The sequence below is a fragment of the Copadichromis virginalis genome, linkage group LG8 (assembly GCF_057382275.1).
Source record: "Copadichromis virginalis isolate Kocher_CV1m ecotype Utaka linkage group LG8, C_Virginalis_male_GT1.1, whole genome shotgun sequence".
Taxonomy (NCBI): Eukaryota; Metazoa; Chordata; class Actinopteri; order Cichliformes; family Cichlidae; genus Copadichromis; species Copadichromis virginalis.
In genome coordinates, this window is record NC_140625.1 from 20,129,762 (window position 1) to 20,152,846 (window position 23,085).

At 40.4% G+C, this 23,085-nt stretch overlaps 1 protein-coding gene across 3 annotated transcripts in view; it reads left to right on the plus strand.

Moving 5' to 3' along the window:
- The window catches only part of adkb (adenosine kinase b), a 131,449-nt gene that overhangs the window by 104,664 nt on the left and 3,700 nt on the right, over nt 1–23,085 (plus strand). For 2 of the 3 annotated variants that reach the window (XM_085466417.1, XM_085466418.1), the window contains 3 exons: nt 2,962–2,997; nt 8,073–8,187; nt 22,966–23,052. In XM_085466417.1, coding sequence (XP_085322543.1) covers nt 2,962–2,997; nt 8,073–8,187; nt 22,966–23,052 — 238 coding nt within the window. Of the gene's footprint in view, nt 1–2,961; nt 2,998–8,072; nt 8,188–8,458; nt 8,553–22,965; nt 23,053–23,085 lie in introns of those variants that run through there. The other variant, XM_085466419.1, reaches the window with a different exon arrangement.

A 23,085-nucleotide genomic window follows, 5' to 3' on the forward strand; every position in this document is an offset into this window, starting at 1 on the left:
CAGAGGATTACATTCTTGTGGCTGATATATGATTCCAAATACTGGAAATTGTCCTCTGTCTATGGGCTATGTAAATAACTTACTTTTTTGCTAACAATATTGTTTGTAGTCATATGTTCATAGCTTGTTCACTTCCCCCAGGCGACAAAAGAAATTGCAGTTGACTGCAGGTTTCTCAGATTGAATGCAAAATCAGCAGTTTAACTTCATTAAAAGGAGGGAGGGGGAAAAATGTCTATACGATATAAATAACTTCACAGAAAATATGCAACATACAGCTTCTGCTCTGACTGTTTAAGGCCCGCTAGGCTCCTGTCACTTACAGTGTCATAAAAAAACAAAGTGTTAAACTTTGAAAACTGCCCTTTGCATGAAGTGTGTATTTCCTCTTTCATTTTGCTTGGCAAAGAAATTGTAGACTCCCGCCACCCCCCCGACGGGGCTCTGGATTATTAGCTTAAGCTCTCTAAAAATATCCCTTTGACTGTTTAAGCCTCTGACAGCAGCAACATCTCACACATTCTGATAGCTTTATACTAACTATGGCTGCAGAGGGCTCATGCACTCTGCCTGCTTTGTTATCTTTTACCTTGTTTGCCCGAAGAGGAGAAGGAGGAGAACATGCAAGCCCTGAGATCTGCAAGAGTCCTCTCTCTCTGTCTCTCTTTTTTGGAATCGGACTCGAAGGAGATCATGAAAGGCGAGCGTGCAATCACAGCAATCTCCGAACAAACGAGATGCCTTTTCTTTTCCCCCTCCTTTCTTTCGAGCACGAGAGGATTTCGCCCAGATGTCACTCCAAGCACTTGTCATTGCTGCAACAGCTGTAGAAGCACATGGGCCGTCATTTTAAAAACCGTCTACCACAACATCCCAAAACAGCACATGTCAACACGCGCAGCCTGAAACATAAGATTTTTGAATATTAACGCTATAAGCTCCTTAAGGAACAGTGGCTTTAATTGCCCATCGCTCCAGTTTTATTGGCTGTATGGGTAGTCTCGGTAATTGCATATTTACTGCCATGCAATATTTATCATAGCAGTATATTAGTTTTAGCCGAGCTTTACAGCGCAACATATTTTTGATGCTGGCATTCATAACAACTAGAAATGAATAAATTCCTAAAAGGGATTACACTGTACACATGTGGCTCATAGACATTGCTTCAATTATCTGTTCTTCTTACACCCACACTCTCTCGATAGGCTTTTCTCACAAATATTATAGCTGCTAACTAGAGAGAGAGAGAGGCAGAGCCATGCACTGCTCGGCAGCACTATAGTTATTCCAGCCTTCACTCGTGTGTCTCTTAAATGCTTTGATATGAAATATTGCTGTTTTGACAAGACATTTTTCCAGGCTGCTCTTGTCCCTGCGCGTTGCCTCGTGCTAGTTGGTGATGGAGCGTTCCTGAGGAGAAAAGTCAATATGTGGTTGTAAATAAAGGAAAATAAATGTGAGACCCAAGCCCTCGATAGATTGAAAAGGCAAAGAGAGGTTAAAAGAGAACACTACCTTCTGCTGATTACAGAACTGCTTCTCGACTACAGCAGCTAATTGTCTAGCCTGTGTGTGTGAGGGGCGCAGGGTGGGGTGATGAATTGACATATTGCTGGTGCTGTGATGTTGATCCAAGCCAGGGAGCCATGAGGCTTTCCTCCAGGGACCAGTAACCTTATTGTTCCATGTCATCTCCTCCCCTTCTGTTTGAGGACCAGGTTGTCAACCTCTCCCCAAGGTCACACAAACACCACACCCCCTCCCATACACACCCTCCTCCTGCAGATAATTGGATTATTTAGAATCATAGCATCAACTTATTATCCTGTCTGGGGTCAGAAGTGAATTTAGTGCAGGAGGTTGTCTGTCACAATTTGTGACATCGTTCGGAGCTGACAGGCAACGGCTTCTGTCATCAGTTAGAGGATCGTAACACGGCCTATTTATTACTCACATGTTGTACATCACAGCTTACCACACTGCAGATAATGTTCATGTTCTTGGAAAACAGCTTCATTGTTTTTTTACATTAACGACTGCACAATATGACGAATCAATTATAGCAGTAGTTAGTACTGCTTTTCTGAGTGTATTTAAATGCATCATTTATTGGTTAATTTTTTGGGGTTTTTTTAATGTATATTTTCATTTTCCAGCCGATGCCCATTTCAGATATGGTTCATTTGGCATTCAGTTGGTGATTTATCTCTTTTATATAATATAAAACATTATTTAGATACTTAAAAGGTTTTACTTTGAAGTTGTTCCCGTATATATTTTTCCATTGGTTTTAATTGTTTTATGTATTAAATTTAAATATATTTTTAGATTTGTAATTTTACAGAGAATGCATTAAAATGTTTTTTTTACAGTGTATTTAGCTGTTAAATATACTTTGTTATAGAAGTAAACTTTAAATGTTTCTGTGAGCCCTGTAATGCTATAAGTGTATTATTTTTAGATTTTTTTTTACTAACACCAGCTTGTACCTGCGACCACTGGGAGACTACATTAAACTATGAAACGGCGTCAGTGAGCGGTTTTCGCGATTAACTCGCTACAGCCTGCATAAACGTTTAAGTGCACCTGTTAGGAGACTAAAGCAACATAAAGTGAGCGCTGAATGCCTGCAGTGTTGGGGATTCCCACACACTAGCACATATTCATGGTTTCAGTGGTGGTTTCAAGGCTGGAGGCTGATGGGGTGTTATCTCACGCTGCTCTGGTAAGATGAGATGATGTCAGGCTGTAGTTTAAATGGGTGGGCTGCACGCCTATTAAATCAGGAGTTGGCAGAACAACACTAACTCAGGTTACTTATTCTCAAGTGAAAATGGCCAGACATGCGAGGAGCGGAGGGAAGCGAGATGTCTTTACTTCACGTCTGGTGTGCGACACTGTGCTCTGTTTGTGACTCTGTAATTAACTGCTCATTTGTCTGTGTCTTATCTTTTCCAGGAGGCGGCCACGTTTGCCAAAGAGCTGGGCTTTGAGGTGAGTTGACCAGCAATTGCACACTAAAAAGATCCTAAAGGTTTATTTTTGCTGATAATGAAGTTCTTTTTGGACAGTGATTGATGTGCTATTATACTCTCCAGGCCTTGCAGCAGTTGCTATGGAAACCTGGCAGTCGTCATGGTTTCTTTGTTCAGCCAGCTCTCTGTTATGACGCACTCTGCTAGGTCTGCACCCAACATCGCCTACAGATGTTATTTATTGAATTTTGAAAAGCCTCTTGGGAAGCTGAGAAGTTGGGCATGGTTTCAAGCTTTTCTCTGCAGGCGTGGGGCTCATCAGGTTGCCTGGTTAAAAAGCCTCCTCATTATCTTCATTGCACTCAGGGATCGCATACTGTATGTCTCCTCTTCACTGCCATAGCATTACACTACACTGAGCGCGCACCGTCGTCTTTTAATAACCAAATTACAGCCACCTGTGATTTTGGATTATGGAAATGAAGATTACAGAAAGCACGGTGTGTTTTAACGTGGGGCTGCCTCTTAAGTGTAAAGTGAACGTTCCCTTAGTCTATTTTTTCCTCGTGTTTTTGCATATTCCTTCCATTGCTATTTAAATGCAAAAATCAAAACACAAATAGCCGATATGCGAGGCTTTTTTTTCTTCCCTTCACATGGGCTCAGGTATTTTAAGTGCCTTCTCTCTTTCAGAGGTAGCGCTGCCTTGAATATGTCTCTGCTCTGTGTGAGTAATTGTCATCCAGAATCACTAACGGTGTGATCAACGTGACTGGAATAGAAATGCAATCCTGATGGCAGTGACAGGTTTAAGAGAGGAGAAGGGATGAAGGCGGAGGTGGTGCTGTAGGGGGGTGGTGGAATTGGGGAGGTGTTAGTAATGGAGCGGCCTCACATGGAAAAAAAACCCCACAAAGGGCAAAGTGAAGACTCTCCTAGTAGTTACAATTCTTTGACATTTTCCGTGTCAACCTGATTTGGCAGAACACTCTGCGAAATTGCATTGGATGAATGTGATTTCTCAGATAACATCGGTGGTGTGTACTGTACTTGGCGCATTTCTAGATGGCTGTGGTTCAAAGATGTTTTCTTCACCGCTTTTTTTTTCTCCTCTCGTCACTTTCTGGTGACCGTTTTAAACTTTACTGGTACAGGCCGGCTCCCGTAGACCAGTCATACCCTGGCAAGTCCTCAAAAATATGAATATGCACAGTTTTAGCCTGTAAAACTTTGATTCAACCCGGAGATGGGGGATTAATTGTTAAGGCAGTGTTAGCGGAGGAAATTTGTTTTTTTGCAAATACATAGTACACCTGTATGAGTTCATATGGATATGTTTTGTCATCTTTACATAATGTATAGAGGTCAAAAACGGCCCAAAAAATTTCGAAAAACTCCATAATTTTCACAGTTTCCTTGTACATGTACAATGACAATAAATGGCTACTCTACTCTACTCTACTCTATTATAAAAAAAAACTAAACTAAATGCTAATAAAAAAACCCAATTAATAATCTTATTATTTTTTGTTTTTACATTTATACTTACTCGTTATTCAAACTATGCATATAGGTTATGAACAAATATTGTACTAAAGTACGGAAATATAATTTAAGTCTCGTTTTATATATTTAATACCATGATAGTTATGCTTTTTTTAATTATTATTTTTAGAAAGATTTTTTATCATATATTTTGATGGATTTTGGGATATTAATAACACATTTTTTTAAACTACTTACTGTATTTATTTATTTACTTTTTTAGGTTTTTCTGGTCTCCATAATTTAAAATGTCATATATTAATTAAATAAATTAATTTTAAGACTCATTTATAAGCTTCCACAAGTAATTAGATTAAAAAAGTCTTACAAGTCTTACAAGATCCACATACCAGAAATTTTGAAGAGCTTTCAGCCTTATCCGATTGCCTTTAGCAGCAAAAGGCATTTGTTCGATTCATAGTTCAGTGGCAGCCTCTGATGCCATAGAAAACCACCTGTTAACCATATTCTAATGGTTTGAATTGCTTTAAAAAGTAAAATAAAGTTGGCTTGTGTTCAAAGCAGAGTAGGTTTTCTTGAAAACATCAATATTCAAACAATCATTTTTACCTTACAATTATTTTATTATTATATTCTATCATTTGTAGTTTTTTATTTTAGTCTTATAGCCAAAAACATTTGTTCTTTAACATTTGCCGACTCCAAAGAAGACAAAAAGTTAGACTTGCTGTCTGAAACGAAACATGAAGGCCACTGAGGTCGATTGAAGTTCAGTAAAAGTCCAGGTTAATTGGGGAAGGTCGGGAACTATAATTGGATTCTATGACCCTAAAGCGCCACATGTATCCCGAAACACTGTTATCATCACATTATGGATGACTAACAAAAATGACAGCAGCCCTTCTTCAGCTTAAACACAAGATAAAAAGCTTTCCTCTCCAAAACAGCAATCAGCAGATCTGAACACAGTCGCCTGATTGTGATCTGTTTCCTTTAAATGCTCAAAGAACTCAGCATCACAGCTCTAATTGAATCTCTCCCTCGCAGTGTTTCTCAAGCAGCATGCAGTGGAAACGATCAGTTTCTCACTGGCTTCAACACAGAAACACAATTTAACACCCTTGTAGAGCTTTCATATTTCACGGTTTGTTGATTTATGTCTGATCAATTGCCTCACAATTGTAAATATTGCCATTTGTCAGTAGTAAACCAAATTGACCATATCATTTGTCAAGTCATTTGTCTGCACTCGCGCTGAACGTTATTTTTCTGTATCGTTTTGCCCCGGGAGCTTGTCAGGTAAGTGTTTCTGCCTGGCAGAAAGGAGGAAGTTAAGTTAAGTGTGCTTGTACGTGTAAAGGCTAACCCAGGAGATCCAATTGTAGCACGTCAAAAGTTTTTTATACTAAAGGATGAAATCTCAAAATATGTAGGGAAGTAAACATTCAATTAGAAAATTATTTCTAAATCACGTGTCCGAAAGTGGACCAGTAGCGAGACTCACAGCTTCCTGTCTTGTCTTTTAGTCATCTGTTGGTTTGTTTCCAAAAGACACAAACTTGAGCTGCAGCGACTGCCGTGTTCGTCATCACTGCTACTGGGCGAGTTTAAAGAAGCTGATCGCACCCTTGACCCCCCTCTTTGTGGCTTTGCTATAAAAGTGCTCACTCTAGAAGTGATAGTTATCTATATGAGAGCTGGTGATAGACTGAAAAAACCTCCTTCAACAAGAAACACTGTGGATTGTAACACTGCAGGCCAGTAAGCTTTCAAGTCTGAACAACAAGGTAGATTTTCTGCATTTTTAATTTTTTTTGGTAGTTTATTTTCTGACTAGTAGTTGGAAGATACTTTGAAAACTTAAACACTAGCACTTTAGCGTAGCTTTAACGATAGCTTCCAATGTGATAAAGTTGGATATGCTGGGTTTCCATTTGACACATTTAGTGTGATAAGCTTAGGAATGAAACACCTTGTAAAACAAAACTCTTTACAGAAAACATTTACACCCTTTTTACTATTTTATGTATGTAGCACACAACTTATTTACCTTACAGATTTACTTTTGTTGATACTAAAGCTACTTTCAGCTGCTCCATTATTCACACATTCACACAGGTAGCTCTACATATATTGGATCTGCAGATGTGCCGGACGCCCTTCCTGAGGCAGTTCTTGATGGTTTGGTGGCTTTTTCTGGGATCAAACCAGCACTAATAAAGTGTAAAGCACTAATTTATTTATTTTGCAAAGCACTTATTGTGATTTTTTTCAACATGGATTGGATATTTTCTTTTATTTCTATGGGTTGCGTACCATGGCTGACTGATTGCGTCTTTGTCAGATCCTAATGAAGAGTCGTGTGAGGTTTCTTTTCCTGCTGAACTGCTTGAAAAGTAAACTTAAAATATCATTTTACTGAAGAGCACCTGTTGAATCAGCCTTCAGAGCCATGTGGCACTTCTTTTCTTCCTTTTTTTGTAAACTTGTGTTTGTGTTATTGTGTGCCCTACCACCTCTGGCCTTTAGAACATTTTAGCTCCTAAAAGCTCAGTGGAGCCCCTTTTTTTTATGTCAGTGAACATAAAACCCAAGGGTGACAATGTGCCGAAGCCTTGTGTGGTTTTGCATTCAGTGTCTGGAGGAGTGCTTGTGGTTACATCCAGTCACAGTGACAAATTGCTCTTTTTTTTCGCCGTCGTCTGCTAACGGCCTCTGTATTAACCTCACCATTAGCACTTACTTAGAGTGTTACACCCATTTTTCCTCAGCCCTGGGTCTCCCTGGACCTCTCAGGCCTGATTAAAGGGCGTTTGGGAAGCATTTAAAGGTGTAAAAAGCTCATTGGTTTGAGTGAGCCAGTGAGCCTGGTGGTACTGGGCTGGAGCCTATCTTTCTGATTACTCCCATAATCACAGTATTTCCTCACCCCTGAAGGTGCTCAAGCGTTCGCTTTGATACAGATGCTAGAGGCATCTAGTATCCCTAATGCTAGCTCCTCAGTGTGCTGTATTACAGAAAAGCAGTCCACCCCACTGCGAGACGGCGATAAAGACGTTCTACCTGCTCATAGTACATCATGATGAGTTAATAATAAAGTAGCACTGACAGGTGTGGGGTTTTTTATCCCTCTCATGATCAAAGGCAAGCACTCTGGAGAGTTCTGTCGTCTCCAGGCGAGAATATCCATTCAGTGCAGATGCTGAGGAGAGATGGCCTGTTTCAGGAAGAGAATGATACAGTACACGCACCACCTATCCCTTCAGCTTGCAGAAGTAGCTTTATCTGACAACAGCATATCTTAACACGCTTATTTTCATCTCACTTAGGGAATATGACATTCTAATATTTTCACAATTCTCCAGTAAGTGCGTAGAAGCCTCATTGAGCGTCCCTATTGATCTGTTTCAAAATGGGTTCACAGCCCATCTGGTTTCATTATCACTTTGATGTGTCTGCCTGGATTGGAAAAATCTGACCTCTCTCAGTCACACGCGTGATCTTTGATTAACTCTTCAGAAATTGCTCCTCATGTTGCATTCGCTCGACTCAACACATTCTCACCCGGTGGTCTGGTGTTTTTCACAGACAGACGACATCGCAGAGATTGCAAAGAAAACCCAAAACCTCCCCAAGGAGAACACGAAGAGGCAGCGAGTGGTGGTCTTCACCCAGGGCAAGGACGACACCGTCGCAACTGTCGGTATGCCATTTTTCTTTTCAGGGTTCTTTTTTTGTCTGCTTATCTACACACATTTTCCACTCGAAGCCATCCCATCTTTGGCCCCTTTTGGACATCTTTACCCTTCACTTAAACCTCATATCTCGAAGCTGCAGAACACAGCCTTAAATAGATGCTAGATCTCTGACTGAAGGGAGCAGAATGCTATCAGTAATTTCTTTGAAGTTAAGCTCCAATATTGACACCAGATGTTTCAAAAAAAGAATGCTTGCACTACATTCTGTCATTTCAGAGCATAAAAGAAGCGTGGGGGATGCAGAGAGCAGGCATTGATTTGTGAAGTACTTCTAACTTTGTCTTGGACAGACTCCAGGCCAGTCCTCAGCAATTTTTAATGCTTCAACTCTTACATCCTGCCCTATTTTTCTTTCCTTTTTTTTTTTGCAAAATGCTGGCAGAGTGACCTTGGGGAGCGGCTGACAGAGCTGCCCCTCAAATCAATCCAGTTTCCTTTGATACAGGGCATATTTGTTAACAGGACATTAAATGGCAGTGTCATCATAACTGAGCAGGGGTTGCAGGTTTAAGCAGCGTGAGGAGAGACGATAGTTTCCGATTACTGCTGGAAGCCTTTGCCTTTGTTTGGAGCCACGGGGCGTCTCTCCTCATTGCCCTTGCAGTTCAGTTCCGACTAGTTGTGCATGGGGAGAGATAGCCTCAGGTAAAGACTCCATCATATCACTCATCGCTGGGGACTGCGGAGAGGCAGTGCAACAGCAAGAGTGTTAGCGCTGCAGGACAGTGTCCTCACATGTGTCCAGCGTTCTCAATTTCATCCTGCTGGAAAGAGTACAGTGGGGCAAAAAAGTATTTAGTCAGCCACCGATTGTGCAAGTTCCCCCACCTAAAATGATGAAAGAGGTCAGTAATTTGCACCAGAGGTACACTTCAACTGTGAGAAACAGAATGTGAAAAAAAAATCCATGAATCCACATGGTAGGATTTGTAAAGAATTTATTGGTAAATCAGGGTGGAAAATAAGTATTTGGTCAATAACAAAAATACAACTCAATACTTTGTAACATAACCTTTGTTGGCAATAACAGAGGTCAAACGTTTACTATAGGTCTTTACCAGGTTTGCACACACAGTAGCTGGTATTTTGGCCCATTCCTCCATGCAGATCTTCTCGAGAGCAGTGATGTTTTGGGGCTGTCGCTTAGCAACACGGACTTTCAACTCCCGCCACAGATTTTCTATGGGGTTGAGGTCTGGAGACTGGCTAGGCCACTCCAGGACTTTCAAATGCTTCTTACGGAGCCACTCCTTTGTTGCCCGGGCGGTGTGTTTTGGATCATTGTCATGTTGGAAGACCCAGCCTCGTTTCATCTTCAAAGTTCTCACTGATGGAAGGAGGTTTTGGCTCAAAATCTCACGATACATGGCCCCATTCATTCTGTCCATTCTGTCCAGCTGAACATCAGCAAGACCAAGGAGCTGGTGGTGGACTTCAGAAGGGGTCAGCACAGAGACTACAAGCCCATTATCATCAATGGAGCTCCAGTGGAGAGGGTGCAGTCCTTCAAGTATCTTGGTGTCCACATCTCCTCAGACCTGACATGGGCTGCTTACATTCAGGTCCAGACCAAAAAGGCTAGGCAGCGCCTGTATCACCTACGACAACTGAGGAAGTTCAGGGTCTCTCCAAAGATCCTCAGGATTTTCTATACAGGCGCTGTGGAGAGCATCCTCACACAGAACATGACATCGTGGTTTGGGAACAGCTGTGTGAAGGACCAAAAAGCTCTCCAGAGAGTGATCCGTACAGCAGAACGCTGCTGCAGGATTGCTCTCCCCCCGCTTCAGGACACCTACTGATGGTGACCTTTGTTACTTTGGTCCCAGCTCTCTGCAGGTCATTCACCAGGTCCCCCCGTGTGGTTCTGGGATCTTTGCTCACCGTTCTCATGATCATTTTGACCCCACGGGATGAGATCTTGCGTGGAGCCCCAGATCGAGGGAGATTATCAGTGGTCTTGTATGTCTTCCATTTTCTGATGATTGCTTCCACAGTTGATTTTTTCACACCAAGCTGCTTGCCTATTATAGATTCACTCTTCCCAGTCTGGTGCAGGTCTACAATACTTTTCCTGGTGTCCTTCGAAAGCTCTTTGGTCTTGGCCATGGCGGCGTTTGGAGTCTGACTGTTTGAGGCTGTGGACAGGTGTCTTTTATACAGATGATGAGTTCAAACAGGTGCCATTCATACAGGTAACGAGTGGGGGACAGAAAAGCTTCTTACAGAAGACGTTACAGGTCTGTGAGAGCCAGAGGTTTTCCTTGTTTGAGGTGACCAAATACTTATTTTCCACCCTGATTTACGAATAAATTCTTTACAAATCCTACCATGTGGATTCATGGATTTTTTTTTCACATTCTGTCTCTCACAGTTGAAGTGTACCTCTGGTGCAAACTACTGACCTCTGTCATCATTTTAAGTGGGGGAACTTGCACAATCGGTGGCTGACTAAATACTTTTTTGCCCCACTGTATTTATAAGCTGACGTTCGGTTTAATTTACTGGTGCCTTTATTTCCATCTATAAACCATGCTGCCTTTTTGTCCATATTCTCAAAAGACTATGATGGTTTGATAAAGAATAAAGCAGCTGTAATGAATATTTTTGTGTTAACAGTGCATAAATCAGCTATGTTTAACGTAAACGTGTACACTTAAAGTGATGAGCTCACAGAATATTTACTTGACTGTGCAGTTTTTCACAACTATACTGTATCGTTGTGGAAAGCTGTAGTTTAAATTTGGTTCATTCTCAGCATTTTTTGTGGGGTTTTTTTAGTTTTCAGTGATAGCACTGGAATAAATTCTCGCTAAGCTACCTGTCCATTAACAGTTACCTGATGGTGCTCCTTCAGACGGAGACCAAAATAAGAGCTCAAAGAAGACTGACTTTGCATTAAGTAAATGTAAGAATAATTGTAAATGAATGAACAAACTTTTAGGTTATAAAATGTCATTTTTTAACCATTTTTCTGGCTTAAAAATGTTTTCTATGGGTTTTTTAAAAAAATTATTGAGTAGTTAAATGAATATTAACCGAAATATAATACACAATACAGCAAACCTCTCGGCCATGAGGGGAAAGCCCCCTGCTCAGCGCAGCCATACGCCTGGGGGTGCGACCTGTCCAGTCAGCTGGAGAAATTTGCCCCCTCACTGATGCTGCCGACCTTTATCCATCTTTAGCCTGTGGCGATAAGACTGTGTGGATTGGAATCGATCCACCGTTTCTTGTAAACCTAGTGGACTTCTTATTACAAGTTTAGTCATTTATGAGTCTGTTACCGCAACAATTCAAAGAACAGACACAGTTTGACAGCTTAAATAAAACATGCTTGTTAATATAGAAGTTTTGAAATTATAGGAAAGTTTTAGGTGTATAAAAGATGTGCTGATGCAGCTGGTGTGTATGGAATTTTAAACAATTGATGAAAAGTAATCAACTTTTTGGGATGTTTCTGGCTAAATGATAATGGGATTGCATTACGGTCAGCACATCATGCCATTCCTTGAATTAACTTAGTTCAATGGCCAATAAAAATAATAGTAATAATAAGAAAACATAATTGCTGCTAACAAACTGAGAAGAAGACGCACATCATAATTATTCAATTCAATTTTATTTATATAGCACCGAATCACAACAGTTGCCTCGAAACACTTTATATTATAATGTAAAGGCCATACAATATAACACTGAAAACCACAACAGTCAGGTTACATTTGGCGACAGTGGGAAAAAGAAACTCCCCTTTTAAGAGGAAGAAACCTCCAGCAGAACCAGGCTCAGGGAGGGGCAGACATCTGCCACAACCATCGGGGGTGAGGGGAGGGAGACAGGATGCCAGAGGGTAGTAATGAGTAATGGTTAAATGCAGAGTGGTGCATAAACACATGGTGAGGAAGAAGAAACACTAAGTGCATCGTGGGAAGCCAGCAGCGTAGCCCAATTGCAGCGTAACTAAGGAAGGATTCAGGGTCCTTTTTTATTGAAAAAGAAAGTTTTTTGCCTAATCTTAAAAAGGTTGTTTGATACCTGAATCCAAACTGAAATAAAGAAAATCTACAACACACCAGCATAATACAAGAAACAAAAAGTACAAGATGAGGTGTGATTTTAATATGCAAATCAAATTTATTTGCATCTGATCCTGTGGCTCTTTGTTGTACAATATATTTGAATGTATCTGGAAAGGTTCTCAGTCAAGAGCTTGGAAAGAAAAGCGTCTGGACTTCTTTAAGTTGCTTGAAGACGTTTCACCTCTCATCCGAGAAGCTTCTTAAGTTCTAGGGTCAAATAGTGGAGAGTCCCAGATTTAAGCCCTATGGGAGTGTCCCCAAAAGGGGGTCATGAACCCCCTGTTCAGGAAATCTCAGGAAATCACATGATAGGGTGGGGCTAGGTTTCGCAATGAGCTCACCCGAAACCTTGGCTGATTGTGACCTACACTCATTTTCACACCTTGGCTCGTGTGATTAGGTAGAGGATCAAAATGGGGTTCATGACACTCCCCTAGGACTTAAATCTGGAACTTTCCACCATTTGACCCTTAGAACTTAAGAAGCTTCTCGGATGAGAGGTGAAACGTCTTCAAGCAACATAAAGAAGTCCAGACGCTTTTCTTTCCAAGCTCTTTAGAATATATTTGAATGGTTTAAAGTGTACCCAGTTTCTTGCACTATGATGGTCTCCATCTTCCCTGTGACCCTGAATTGGAAAAGCGGTTAAGAGGATGGCTGGACTGATGGGTGGACAGCGGCAGCTTTGATATATGCTGTTTCGCGTTCATTTAAACTTTCCACAACAAAGATTCAAACATTTTCTTCTTGTTAATTTAATCACACAACTTCATAAATTAACAGTGTGATGTGTCAGTATTACCCCAAAATGATTCCACTTAATAAGCGATAATACAGCGTTACTGCACGGGCTTAATTAAAAGCATATATTTTAATCGAAAAGGCTCATTTGAATTTTCATTATCAAAGTCAAATTCCTCGAAGTGAATTTTCCTTTCATGAGAATTTAAAAGGAACTCTTTAAAGAGAGTCCCGACATTTAAAAACCAACACGAATCCATCCATTGTGCTGGAAGTGATGGATAATTCCTGCCTGGTTCCCTCATTGCTCCTGCATGAACACACAGCTGTGCGCCCCCGTGAACTTTATATAAAATACATGATGAATGCCGGCTGGATGAAAGACAATGTGTTTCAGGTGTCAGCTACAAAGGCAAACATGATAAATGTCATTGACTGTGCTATCATTGCAGTGGAGCAGTTACAGTAGTAGGTGCATCCGTAGTGGTGTGTCTGTGTGTGAACATCACTGTTCACGCCAGCCAAATAAATGTCAATGTAAAAAGAGAATTAAAGATTTTCATTTCCCAGAGGCGGCGCTCTAATAAACTTGATCTCTCATTTTGTTTGCAATTTGTCCTCCTGTCAGGATTTGATCATTTGCCAGCCTCTGCATGTCATGTTAAACCATTTTATAGTGATTAAGGATGGGAGAATGCCTTCCCCCGTGGTATAATTCTCCAAAAAAGAGATGTCAATTTGTTATTGTTCTTTTTTTTCCTCCCCCCCTGCCCTTCATTTGGAGCCTTTCATCACACCACCGCTTCAAACGTGCCTTTTAAGAGCTGGGAGCAGGGGAAAATGGCCCTTTATTTAGCTGCCACTGACACTGCGGAACTACACTGGGCTTTTGCTTATACACCCATTATAGCAGTAATTAAGATCATTGTGCCCTGAACCTTAAACGGTGAGGAGATCTAATAAATGATCATTCAGCAGGGGTTGCTGCTCTAATCGCTGATAAGGACTTGATAAAGCCTGACTCGGCTCCTCTGCGAGTTTTAGGGCTCTCGGGGGGGCAAGGCAGGCAAATTTCAAAAAAACTCCTCTATACATGGTAATTGCATCAGATGGAGAAACAATATTGACTACAACACATGCACACACTCACACACACCTCCAAATAACATCGTTTTTTGCAGTAGTTTGTTAAAGAAGTGCCCCAAATTAAACGTCGTAGCATTATTTGAAGCCCTGCTTGAGCACGTCTCAGTAGTCGGTTTAAAGAGGAGGATATTTATGTTGCTTACTTCATAATAGGCAAAATCAATTAACCGCCTGCGCTATGAGAAAGACCTCCTCTCTTTTTCCTTGGCGTCTCACATTGAAGTGTTTTCTTTCATGACTCCCTGAAAGGATATTGGTTGGCGATGATCTTTTGCCTGCGGTTACAGTAATTACAGGCATATGTCCTTCTTTTCTTTTTTTTTCTCTTCTTCTTCTTCCTTAACTCAGTTGTGAACAAAGATGCTGGTTATGACGGGGAAACAGATTGAATGTCAACTTGCTTCTAACCTGTCACATTTGCCAAGAATGTTGTTTTCCTCTCTAGGCTCCGAATTTTTTTGGCTGAAACGCAACAGGAATCATTCCAGAAGAGGAAATGGTATTCTCAGGGAAGTTTCTCGCATAAAGATGTTTCACTCTGTCGAGCACTTTAGCTCATGAATTCTAGCTGAATATTCATGTGTAATTCCCAGTCGCCGGGTACCTCAGGATTTAAAATGATGTATTAATTGTTTTACTTGTGTAGATGATAAAGTGCCACAGAATCAAAGTTAATTTTAATGACCTGCCAGCTATTTGATCAACTTGTCAAAGCAACATTATTGAGGTTTGGAACATCACCAAGTATAGCATGTAATAATCTCAGAGTCAAAAAGAAAGAAAAGAAAAAGCTCCATATGCTCATTTTCATCTTATACGGAGGTCGTCTTATTTGCACGTATAGTCACTTATTTTAAAGGAAAGCCTTTTTCAGTCACTGTTGTGCAGTGAATTGTCATTGTTAGAAAGAATAGCCGATAATAAAGGACTTAATTGATACTCATTTCAAAGAGACCCCTGTTGAAAGAATTTCTTAAGTTTAATCACCACCATTCAAGAGTTGTAATGAGGGAATTATGAAGAGTGAATTAACAAAAGCACACAATTATAGCTTACTGGAAGGAAGTATTTGAATTCCTTTGAGGTTTTTTTTCCTCATTTTTTTCTCCTCTCTGGTGCAGGTTACCTGTCAAAGCACAGCCATACTACAACTCCCACGTATTCACCGCCAATCTGCTGCTTCACTCATTTTTGTCAGACTCAATTCTAGGAACGGGAATATGGTAGTGTTTAAAAATAAGTATAGCTGAGTTATGCTGATTGGAAATAATGTTGCCGACCTCATTACTGTGAAATGAGTTCAGATGTTCGACAAGCTAGAAACAACAGAGTATTTTGGCAGGATCTTTTCTTTTTTTATTATTTATTGTGATTTTCATGGCTGATTTTTGCCAGTGAGATCTTTGCTGCAGACGGCTGGAGAATTCTTGGAGTGTAACTCGAGGTAATATGTCAGTCAGATTCGATAATTAGCATCGCTGAGGTTATATGAACTCTGGCCTAGCAGGAGTATAAAAACTTTGCCCATGAATAAAGGCTTTAAATGTAGGATGTCTTATGTGCTTTCTTGGATCTGGAAATGGCATTGAAAGCACTGTGCTGCCAACACTGAGCTGAGCAGTCACAATGTTTTATGATCATTACTTTTTATCATTACAAATGCATCAGATTTAAAAAGACTAAAAGATAGAACAGAAAGTTACACTATTTTGTTGAGCAATCCCTAGAACGATTAGAGATTATTGTTTTTGAGGTTTGGGTAAAAATTAAGCCCGGACAAACCCCCAAATATGTTCCAGTTCCTAAATAAGTGGAATATTACATGCTACCACTTTGCTGTTGGTTGTAGAGCTTTTCATAATAATTACTTACTAACATAAATAAGACTTGATATTTCTTGAAACAAATAGGAAGAGGGCCTTAAACTAAACATATTCGCTTCTAACCTAATATTACTGATAATAGAACTTAACTAATTAAAACTAGACTGTTTATAACTGCAAACTTTCAGCTTATGCCTGATAATAAACAAAACTGCTAAAAGTAACTGAGGAGACAGACTGGTGCTGATGTAAGAGAGAAGCCATGCTCCTCCTCCTCCACCTCCAGGTGAGCCTCTGCAGCCAATCAGCATCAGGGAGGAACCACAGAGAGAGAGCGTGAGATGAAAAAGATGACAGAAAAACAATATATGGATAGTAACACAAATGTTTTTTATATCTTTTTTTTTTACAAGATTTACATGGATGTGTTTCAGAAACGAAACAGTTAGTTGAAAGGAATTAAAGTAAACAAAAGTAAAATGTGAAATGAGTAGAGGGACTGAACACAAGTGAACTTAACACAGGACAAAGAGATGAAGGGAGACACTGAGGATGAAACTAATGAAATACAAGCTGGAACTAAGCTAAAAACTTAAGACTAAATAGCAAAATATAAGATAAATCAAAGTAATAAGAGAACTAAGAATTAAACAGAATGCTTAAAACCCAGAGTCAAGACCCAGGACGGAGGGTGATGTCACTGAATGATGGTTCTATTGCTTTACCAGAGCAGGCATCAGCCAAACAAATAACATTTATTCAACTCCTCTAATGTTAGTGGATGAAATTGCTTTAAGCACAAATCCAGACATGGCAGTTAAAAATGTAGGAGAATGTGATCATTGCAGTGATTAATCAGCCTGCTGTATATGGACAAAGTTACTGAGAGGCAACTAGCTTGGCTAGCTCGCTCCAGTAAAGCGTGATCAGCCAAGTATCAGGAACACCCACCTTCCAGCATTTGCCCTCAATTATATTACAAACATGGGCATGAATAGCCGAGCAGTTATTCCTGTTCGACTTCTTTGAAGTCCACTGCCTGGAGCAGATGCATAGTTGATGGATTGTAATGTAAATCTGCGGCAGACGAGGCTGCACGGTCACAAATAACAGACAGGCATGTGGACATCTGCGCTGACCTTCACTCTTGCAGCCTGATGACGAAGTTTATGTCATTGGGACCTGAGCAGACTTGCGGACTCAGAACGCATAATCCCGACTTTGCAAGGATGTTAGTTGACAGCCTTCTGAGGCTGCATTTGACTGTTTCATCTTGCAAACCGCAGATGTTTGGAAAATTGGATTTTGGTCAAATGAGGGTGTTATTTACATTCAGGGCTGATGACTCTTGATTGATATTGATTATGATTTTGTGGCATGACTGGGGGGAATTTTTCAGGGCTTCCTGTAGCCAGCGGATATCTAGTCCAAAGCGGTCCAAATTTCCTGTTCCACCTGCCAATCAGCGTTTACGAAAGATCTAATGAAAAACCAAATCTTTACAACTGCATTTCAGTGAATCATCTGCTCACCTGCGTGCAACCAAATACTAAAGACAAATGGAAACCCTGCCTACAGATATTTACTTATTTTTATGCAGATATGTATTTAACTAAATGGCCTGTATTTATATAGCGCTTTTAATAGTCCCTAAGGACCCCAAAGCGCTTTACATATCCAGTCATCCACCCATTGACACACACATTCACACACTGGTGATGGCAAGCTACATTGTAGCCACAGCCACCCTGGGGCGCACTGACAGAGGCGAGGCTGCCGGACACTGGCGCCACCGGGCCCTCTGACCACCAGAGGTTTCTGTTTCACTTCTTTCTGTTTGGTTTACAGAAAGAAGTGCGCCAATTTAAAAGGAACATTCAGGAAATGTGACAGGTTAGAGGCAACGGGTGAAGTGTCTTGCCCAAGGACACAACGACCAAGACTGTCGGAGCCGGGGCTCGAACCGGCAACCTTCCGATTACAAGGCAAACTCCTAACTCTTGAGCCACGATCGCCCCGTTACATGATGGATAAAATTGATATTGAGACAAACAAGGAGCCAGTAAGACACGGAATAAAAAAAAGACCCATCTAACAGCAGTAGGTCTAATAGATCCGAGCCCTTTTTAATGAATTCTGTCACCTTTGGGTGGTGTTATCACAGAGATGAGCGCCACTTCTTCTGAGACGTTACCTCGTTTTTGATCTGTTTTCCTAATGAGACCTGACTCCTCCTTCTGCTGCTTCAATATTTAACTCCCGTAGACATATTTACACCCACATATTCCCTGTTAAGAGGCATTTTTTGTCGTCTAATGAACACCAGTTTCATGCAGAACAAGTGCAGCGGCTTCACATTTTAACGTGCCCGAATTTATATCCGCAAAGTGCATCCCTTAAAGGCGACCACATCTAACGACTTCAGATTCTTAAGCGTAGAGTAGATGACAAACTGTAATTTATTATTAGCACATTTATGTGCAGTTAATCATTTGAACAGGGAGGAGGATGCTCGAGCTTCATCTGTGGCTTTAATTAAGCAAAGTCGTTACGCTAGTAATTAGCTGATCCTGAAAGGATTGTTGTATTATTTTAATTTGTTATCAAAGTGACAATCGGCTGGTTCCTTTTACAAAGAGATTGTGTTGTTAGGAAAACACAATAACTCTTAATCTGATACGTCTTCAGCTCCTGACCTGTGACACGCTCCCAAGCTGCTCTTGAAAGATGTCTTTTTCAAGCACAACCTGACCACGTGTGTCTTTCAGCTAGCGTAGTGCAGTAATTTCTTTACATCGGGTGTTGAGCATGTGCTCAGCTCCAGGTTGTGTATCTTTTGCCCTTTAGGATGAGAAAAGAAAGGTATTCAAAAATATTATAATGTGCAAAGTCTCATCTGCAGTGCAGATATTCCATAAGCTCTTGTTGGATTAGCAGGGAGCCTCATTAAACAAGTTTTTTTTTGTAGTTTTTTTTCCTCGTGTTCTCTTTAAACTCCCAACCTCTTTTTCTCAATAAGAGGTCTGTCAGACTCCTCTTGTTCCTTTTATCCACATGTCAGTCTTTTGTCTCCTGCACCTTTTTGAAGGTTCACGTCGGCACCAGAGCCCTTGGATTGTTTGAAGATTGTGTGTGTGGTTTAGATTGTTCTGACATAAGTTGCTGATTTAATGTCACTCTACACCTCGAGACTTTGTCATCTGGTAGAATTTTGTTTCTTTTTTTCCCTTCTTCCTCTCCTTTAAACTGGAAGTCTCTTTGAAGTGCATATGCTACTGATAATTGAAGCAATATAATTCACTGAAGATAATAAAGAGAGCCTCATTTAATGGATTCTGTTCTGAACTAAAATGAGTCACAGCCACAACTGCTCTATGATTGTTTTTAATTTATTAGAGCGTTGGAGGATCTGCTGCTCTTGGATGAGGGATGTTGCAAATTTGTCCATTAATCTAACATCATATTTACCTTGTCATCCACGCTAAGATAATACTTAATTATTTAATTTGCTAATGAACCTAATAGAACAGTTCTCATAGTTTTCTTATATATATAATACTTAAAGCCAAATGTTTACTGATTGTAGCTTATGAATATGATTTGCTGCATGCAACCGTGTACCTGCACTGAATTTTGCTAACTTTTTATTACTTGGCTATTAAGATAAGATAAGATAGAACTTTATTAATCCCTCGGGTGGGTTCCTCTGGGAAATTCGACTTCCAAAAAAAGCACAGCAACGACCAAAGTTACAGTTACAGAATTGTTATATATATATATATATATATATATACACACACACACACACACACATATATATAAATACAGAGACAAATATAAATAAAATATACGAAGGGGATAAATAGAATAAATAGGAATAAAAAATAAAAATACAAGTGAATTGCACATTTCAAGTATTGAGTCTATTGCACTGTTGACTATTTACAAAAAGTATTGCACAAGGTATTGTACAGTGAGGTGCAGAGGCACTACAGCTTAGTTGTTCCCCCCTCCTTTGTCCTCCTGTTTCCCCTCCCTCTCCCCTCCAGAGAGGAGTTAAACAGTCTGATGGCGTGTGGGACAAAGGAGTTTTTAAGTCTGTTAGTTCTTGTCTTGGGGAGAAGCAACCTGTCACTGAACAGACTCTTCTGGTTGTTTATGGCCATGTGCAGAGGATGCCTGGCATTGTCCATAATGTCCATCAGTTTCTTTAATGTCCTTTTCTCTGCCACTGTCACCAGAGTGTCCAGCTTCATGCCGACCACAGAGCTAGCCTTCCTGATCAGTTTCTCCAGCCTGGATGAGTCCCTCTTTGCTGTGCTGCTCCCCCAGCACACCACAGCATAGAAAAGTACTCCAGCAACCACCGACTGGTAAAACATCCTCAGGAGCTTCCTGCAGATGTTAAAAGACCTCAGCCTCCTGAGGAAGTACAGTCGGCTTTGGGCTTTTTTATACAGGTGCTCTGTGTTGCATGACCAGTCCAGTTTATTGTCCACCCACAGAAAGTGTTTTTGTGATTATTAATTATTTCTGAGCATGTAAAACAGTCGTAAAATGACATAATGAAGAGCATTTTACAAGATACTATTATAGTTCCTTTTCAATTTAAAGCACAAGGCAAAGAAGCACAATATATGAGACCTGCAAGCAATAAAATGGATTACCCCTGTGATAACATGGTAATTAATATAACACCTGGTGTTTGTGCTTTTGCATAGTTAGAGTTAGAAACTTTTTTTACAGTTGTCATTTGCCAGAATGGAGACAAAACACAATAAGTAAATTGTAATTGAGAATTATTTTAGCCATAATATCCAGGAGGTAAGCGTTTCATGCGGATTAAGTATTCCCTCTGGGATATGACCAGAATCTCATATGCGGATAATGATATATATCACACAGTAAATTCTGTTTATTAAAGTTTATATGATGTCCACATTCTAAGGTTGTTACTTTACTGTATATAAGCAAATGATTACATAAAATATTGCTATGTAAAATACAAAACCCAAACATTGTATTTTCAAGTTTAAACAGTTTAACTCTGGGATTTATTTTGAGCACCTGACAGTCCGTAAACTCTCGCCATACTGCATCACATGGTTCTTGCATAAGCAACGGGAGAGATTTGTGCTGTTTGAGCCCCTTGTGGAGGACGGTGTGCGGCATAATTTACACAGGACAGCTTACTGGGTCATGCAAGAGCAAATGACATTCGCGCTACAGCGTTAGCAACTCCTTTCATGCTGGTATTCATGTTCTCACCTGCATCCGCGTGTTGTAAGATTGCAAAATTGCATTAAAATGACGGAAAATACTGCTGCAAGGTCAAAAAATAAACAACAGAGGTTTTGATTTCATCACCAGATATATGTTATCACACTGCACAACCCTAAAGACAACACTGTGCTGTGTTATTTGTCACTAATTAAAACATGCTGAGCAGCAGCAGAGACATTAAAATCACATTACATAAAATATTGAAATCACTCTGGCACAATAAAGCCTCAATAAGGCGCACTTGCAGGTACAGGAAGAGAGACTTGTAGCAGCAGGTAGCAACAGGTGACAGCAGACAGCAAAGAACAGAGCACGCAGACTGAGGACAGTTATTATTTTCCTGTACACAAATATGTATCACAGCAGGTATGAAAACTGAACCATTACAACGCGTGTAAATGACTCTGTTATTGTTAGTTTCTCCAGAATAATGAGACGGGTCCCGGCCCGGTCCTTGATGATTTTGTTAAATGGTGTGATGAGTCTCCTCTCCTCAATTAAACTCATCCAAGACAAAAGACGTGATCGTTGATTTCAGAAAACGCACTCATGCACACGAGGTCAAGTCCATTAAGGGTCAGACGGGGTAATGTGTTCAGTCTTATCTTGGAACAATTATTGATTCAAAACCGAACTTTGAGGAAACCTGTGAAGCCGTGTGCATAAAAATTGGCACCAGCGTCCTGTTTGATGAAACTCTATCACTGATTTGATCTTATCTTGCCTTTACTGAGTCTTTTTTTAATCTTTGTCTTTGGTGTCATGGGTTGGAAACTCACTTAAATTGTTAAATGGTCTAAAAGGGCAATTGGTGAGTCACAGCTGAGCCCAGCTTCCCCGTCCACTAAACAGTTACAGCGATTGGCTGGTTTGATGAGGACTGGCATCCATTGCAAAGAGCTTTAGTTTCTTCCTGGTCCCACAGTGGAGAACAACAAGGTTTAAAAAACAGTTTTGTTCCAACGCTCACATAGACTGTGACGTCTCCGTTATTTATTTCTTCGGTATGTTGTATTACGCTCACCTGCTGTCTGTGTTTTTGAAAGTGTTTATCCGAGGCTGAATGAGTCACTCACTGCAGACAAAATCTACCAGTGGTTGTAAATAATGTAACCTGAACCCGACAGCACTGAGCGCTGTTTCCGTCTTGGCTTGTTGTTTGGCTTTTTAGATATTTGGTCACAGATCAACCGAAGTTACTCTAATCATCCAAAACGAACGGCAACGTGTTCATCCAGGCTCGACCAGAAGCCACATTTATTATTCACGTCTCCTGTTTGCCGTTCCTGTTTTCAGATTTACTCCTTGGGTAGTTCATGGATTTTAAAAAGTGTTAGCAAATATTCACCTTGCGATATTCACCTTTGTTGACAACGATGATTCAGAGTGAAGATTTACTAGTCCTGCGAAAGCAAAAACGATTAACTGCACATAATCTTTAGCTGTGTACTTAATAATTAGAGGAAAAACCCCCGTGCAGAAGTGCTAAAATAAAATAGCCAATTATTTTTTATTTTAAGAAAGCCCTACAGTGTGCAATGACCCCACGAAGTGCGAGAAATAATAGCCTACAACTTGAGACACAAAGAGAGAGAATAACGCTGAAGTTGAACTTTAATTACCGAGTCTTCTTGTGTCCCCTCTGTAGGTGATAGGGTGACTATGTTCCCTGTTTTGGACATAGACCAGAATGATATTGTGGACACTAACGGAGCCGGAGATGCCTTTGTTGGAGGTATGGCATTATTAAGTGCATATCTTCATATCT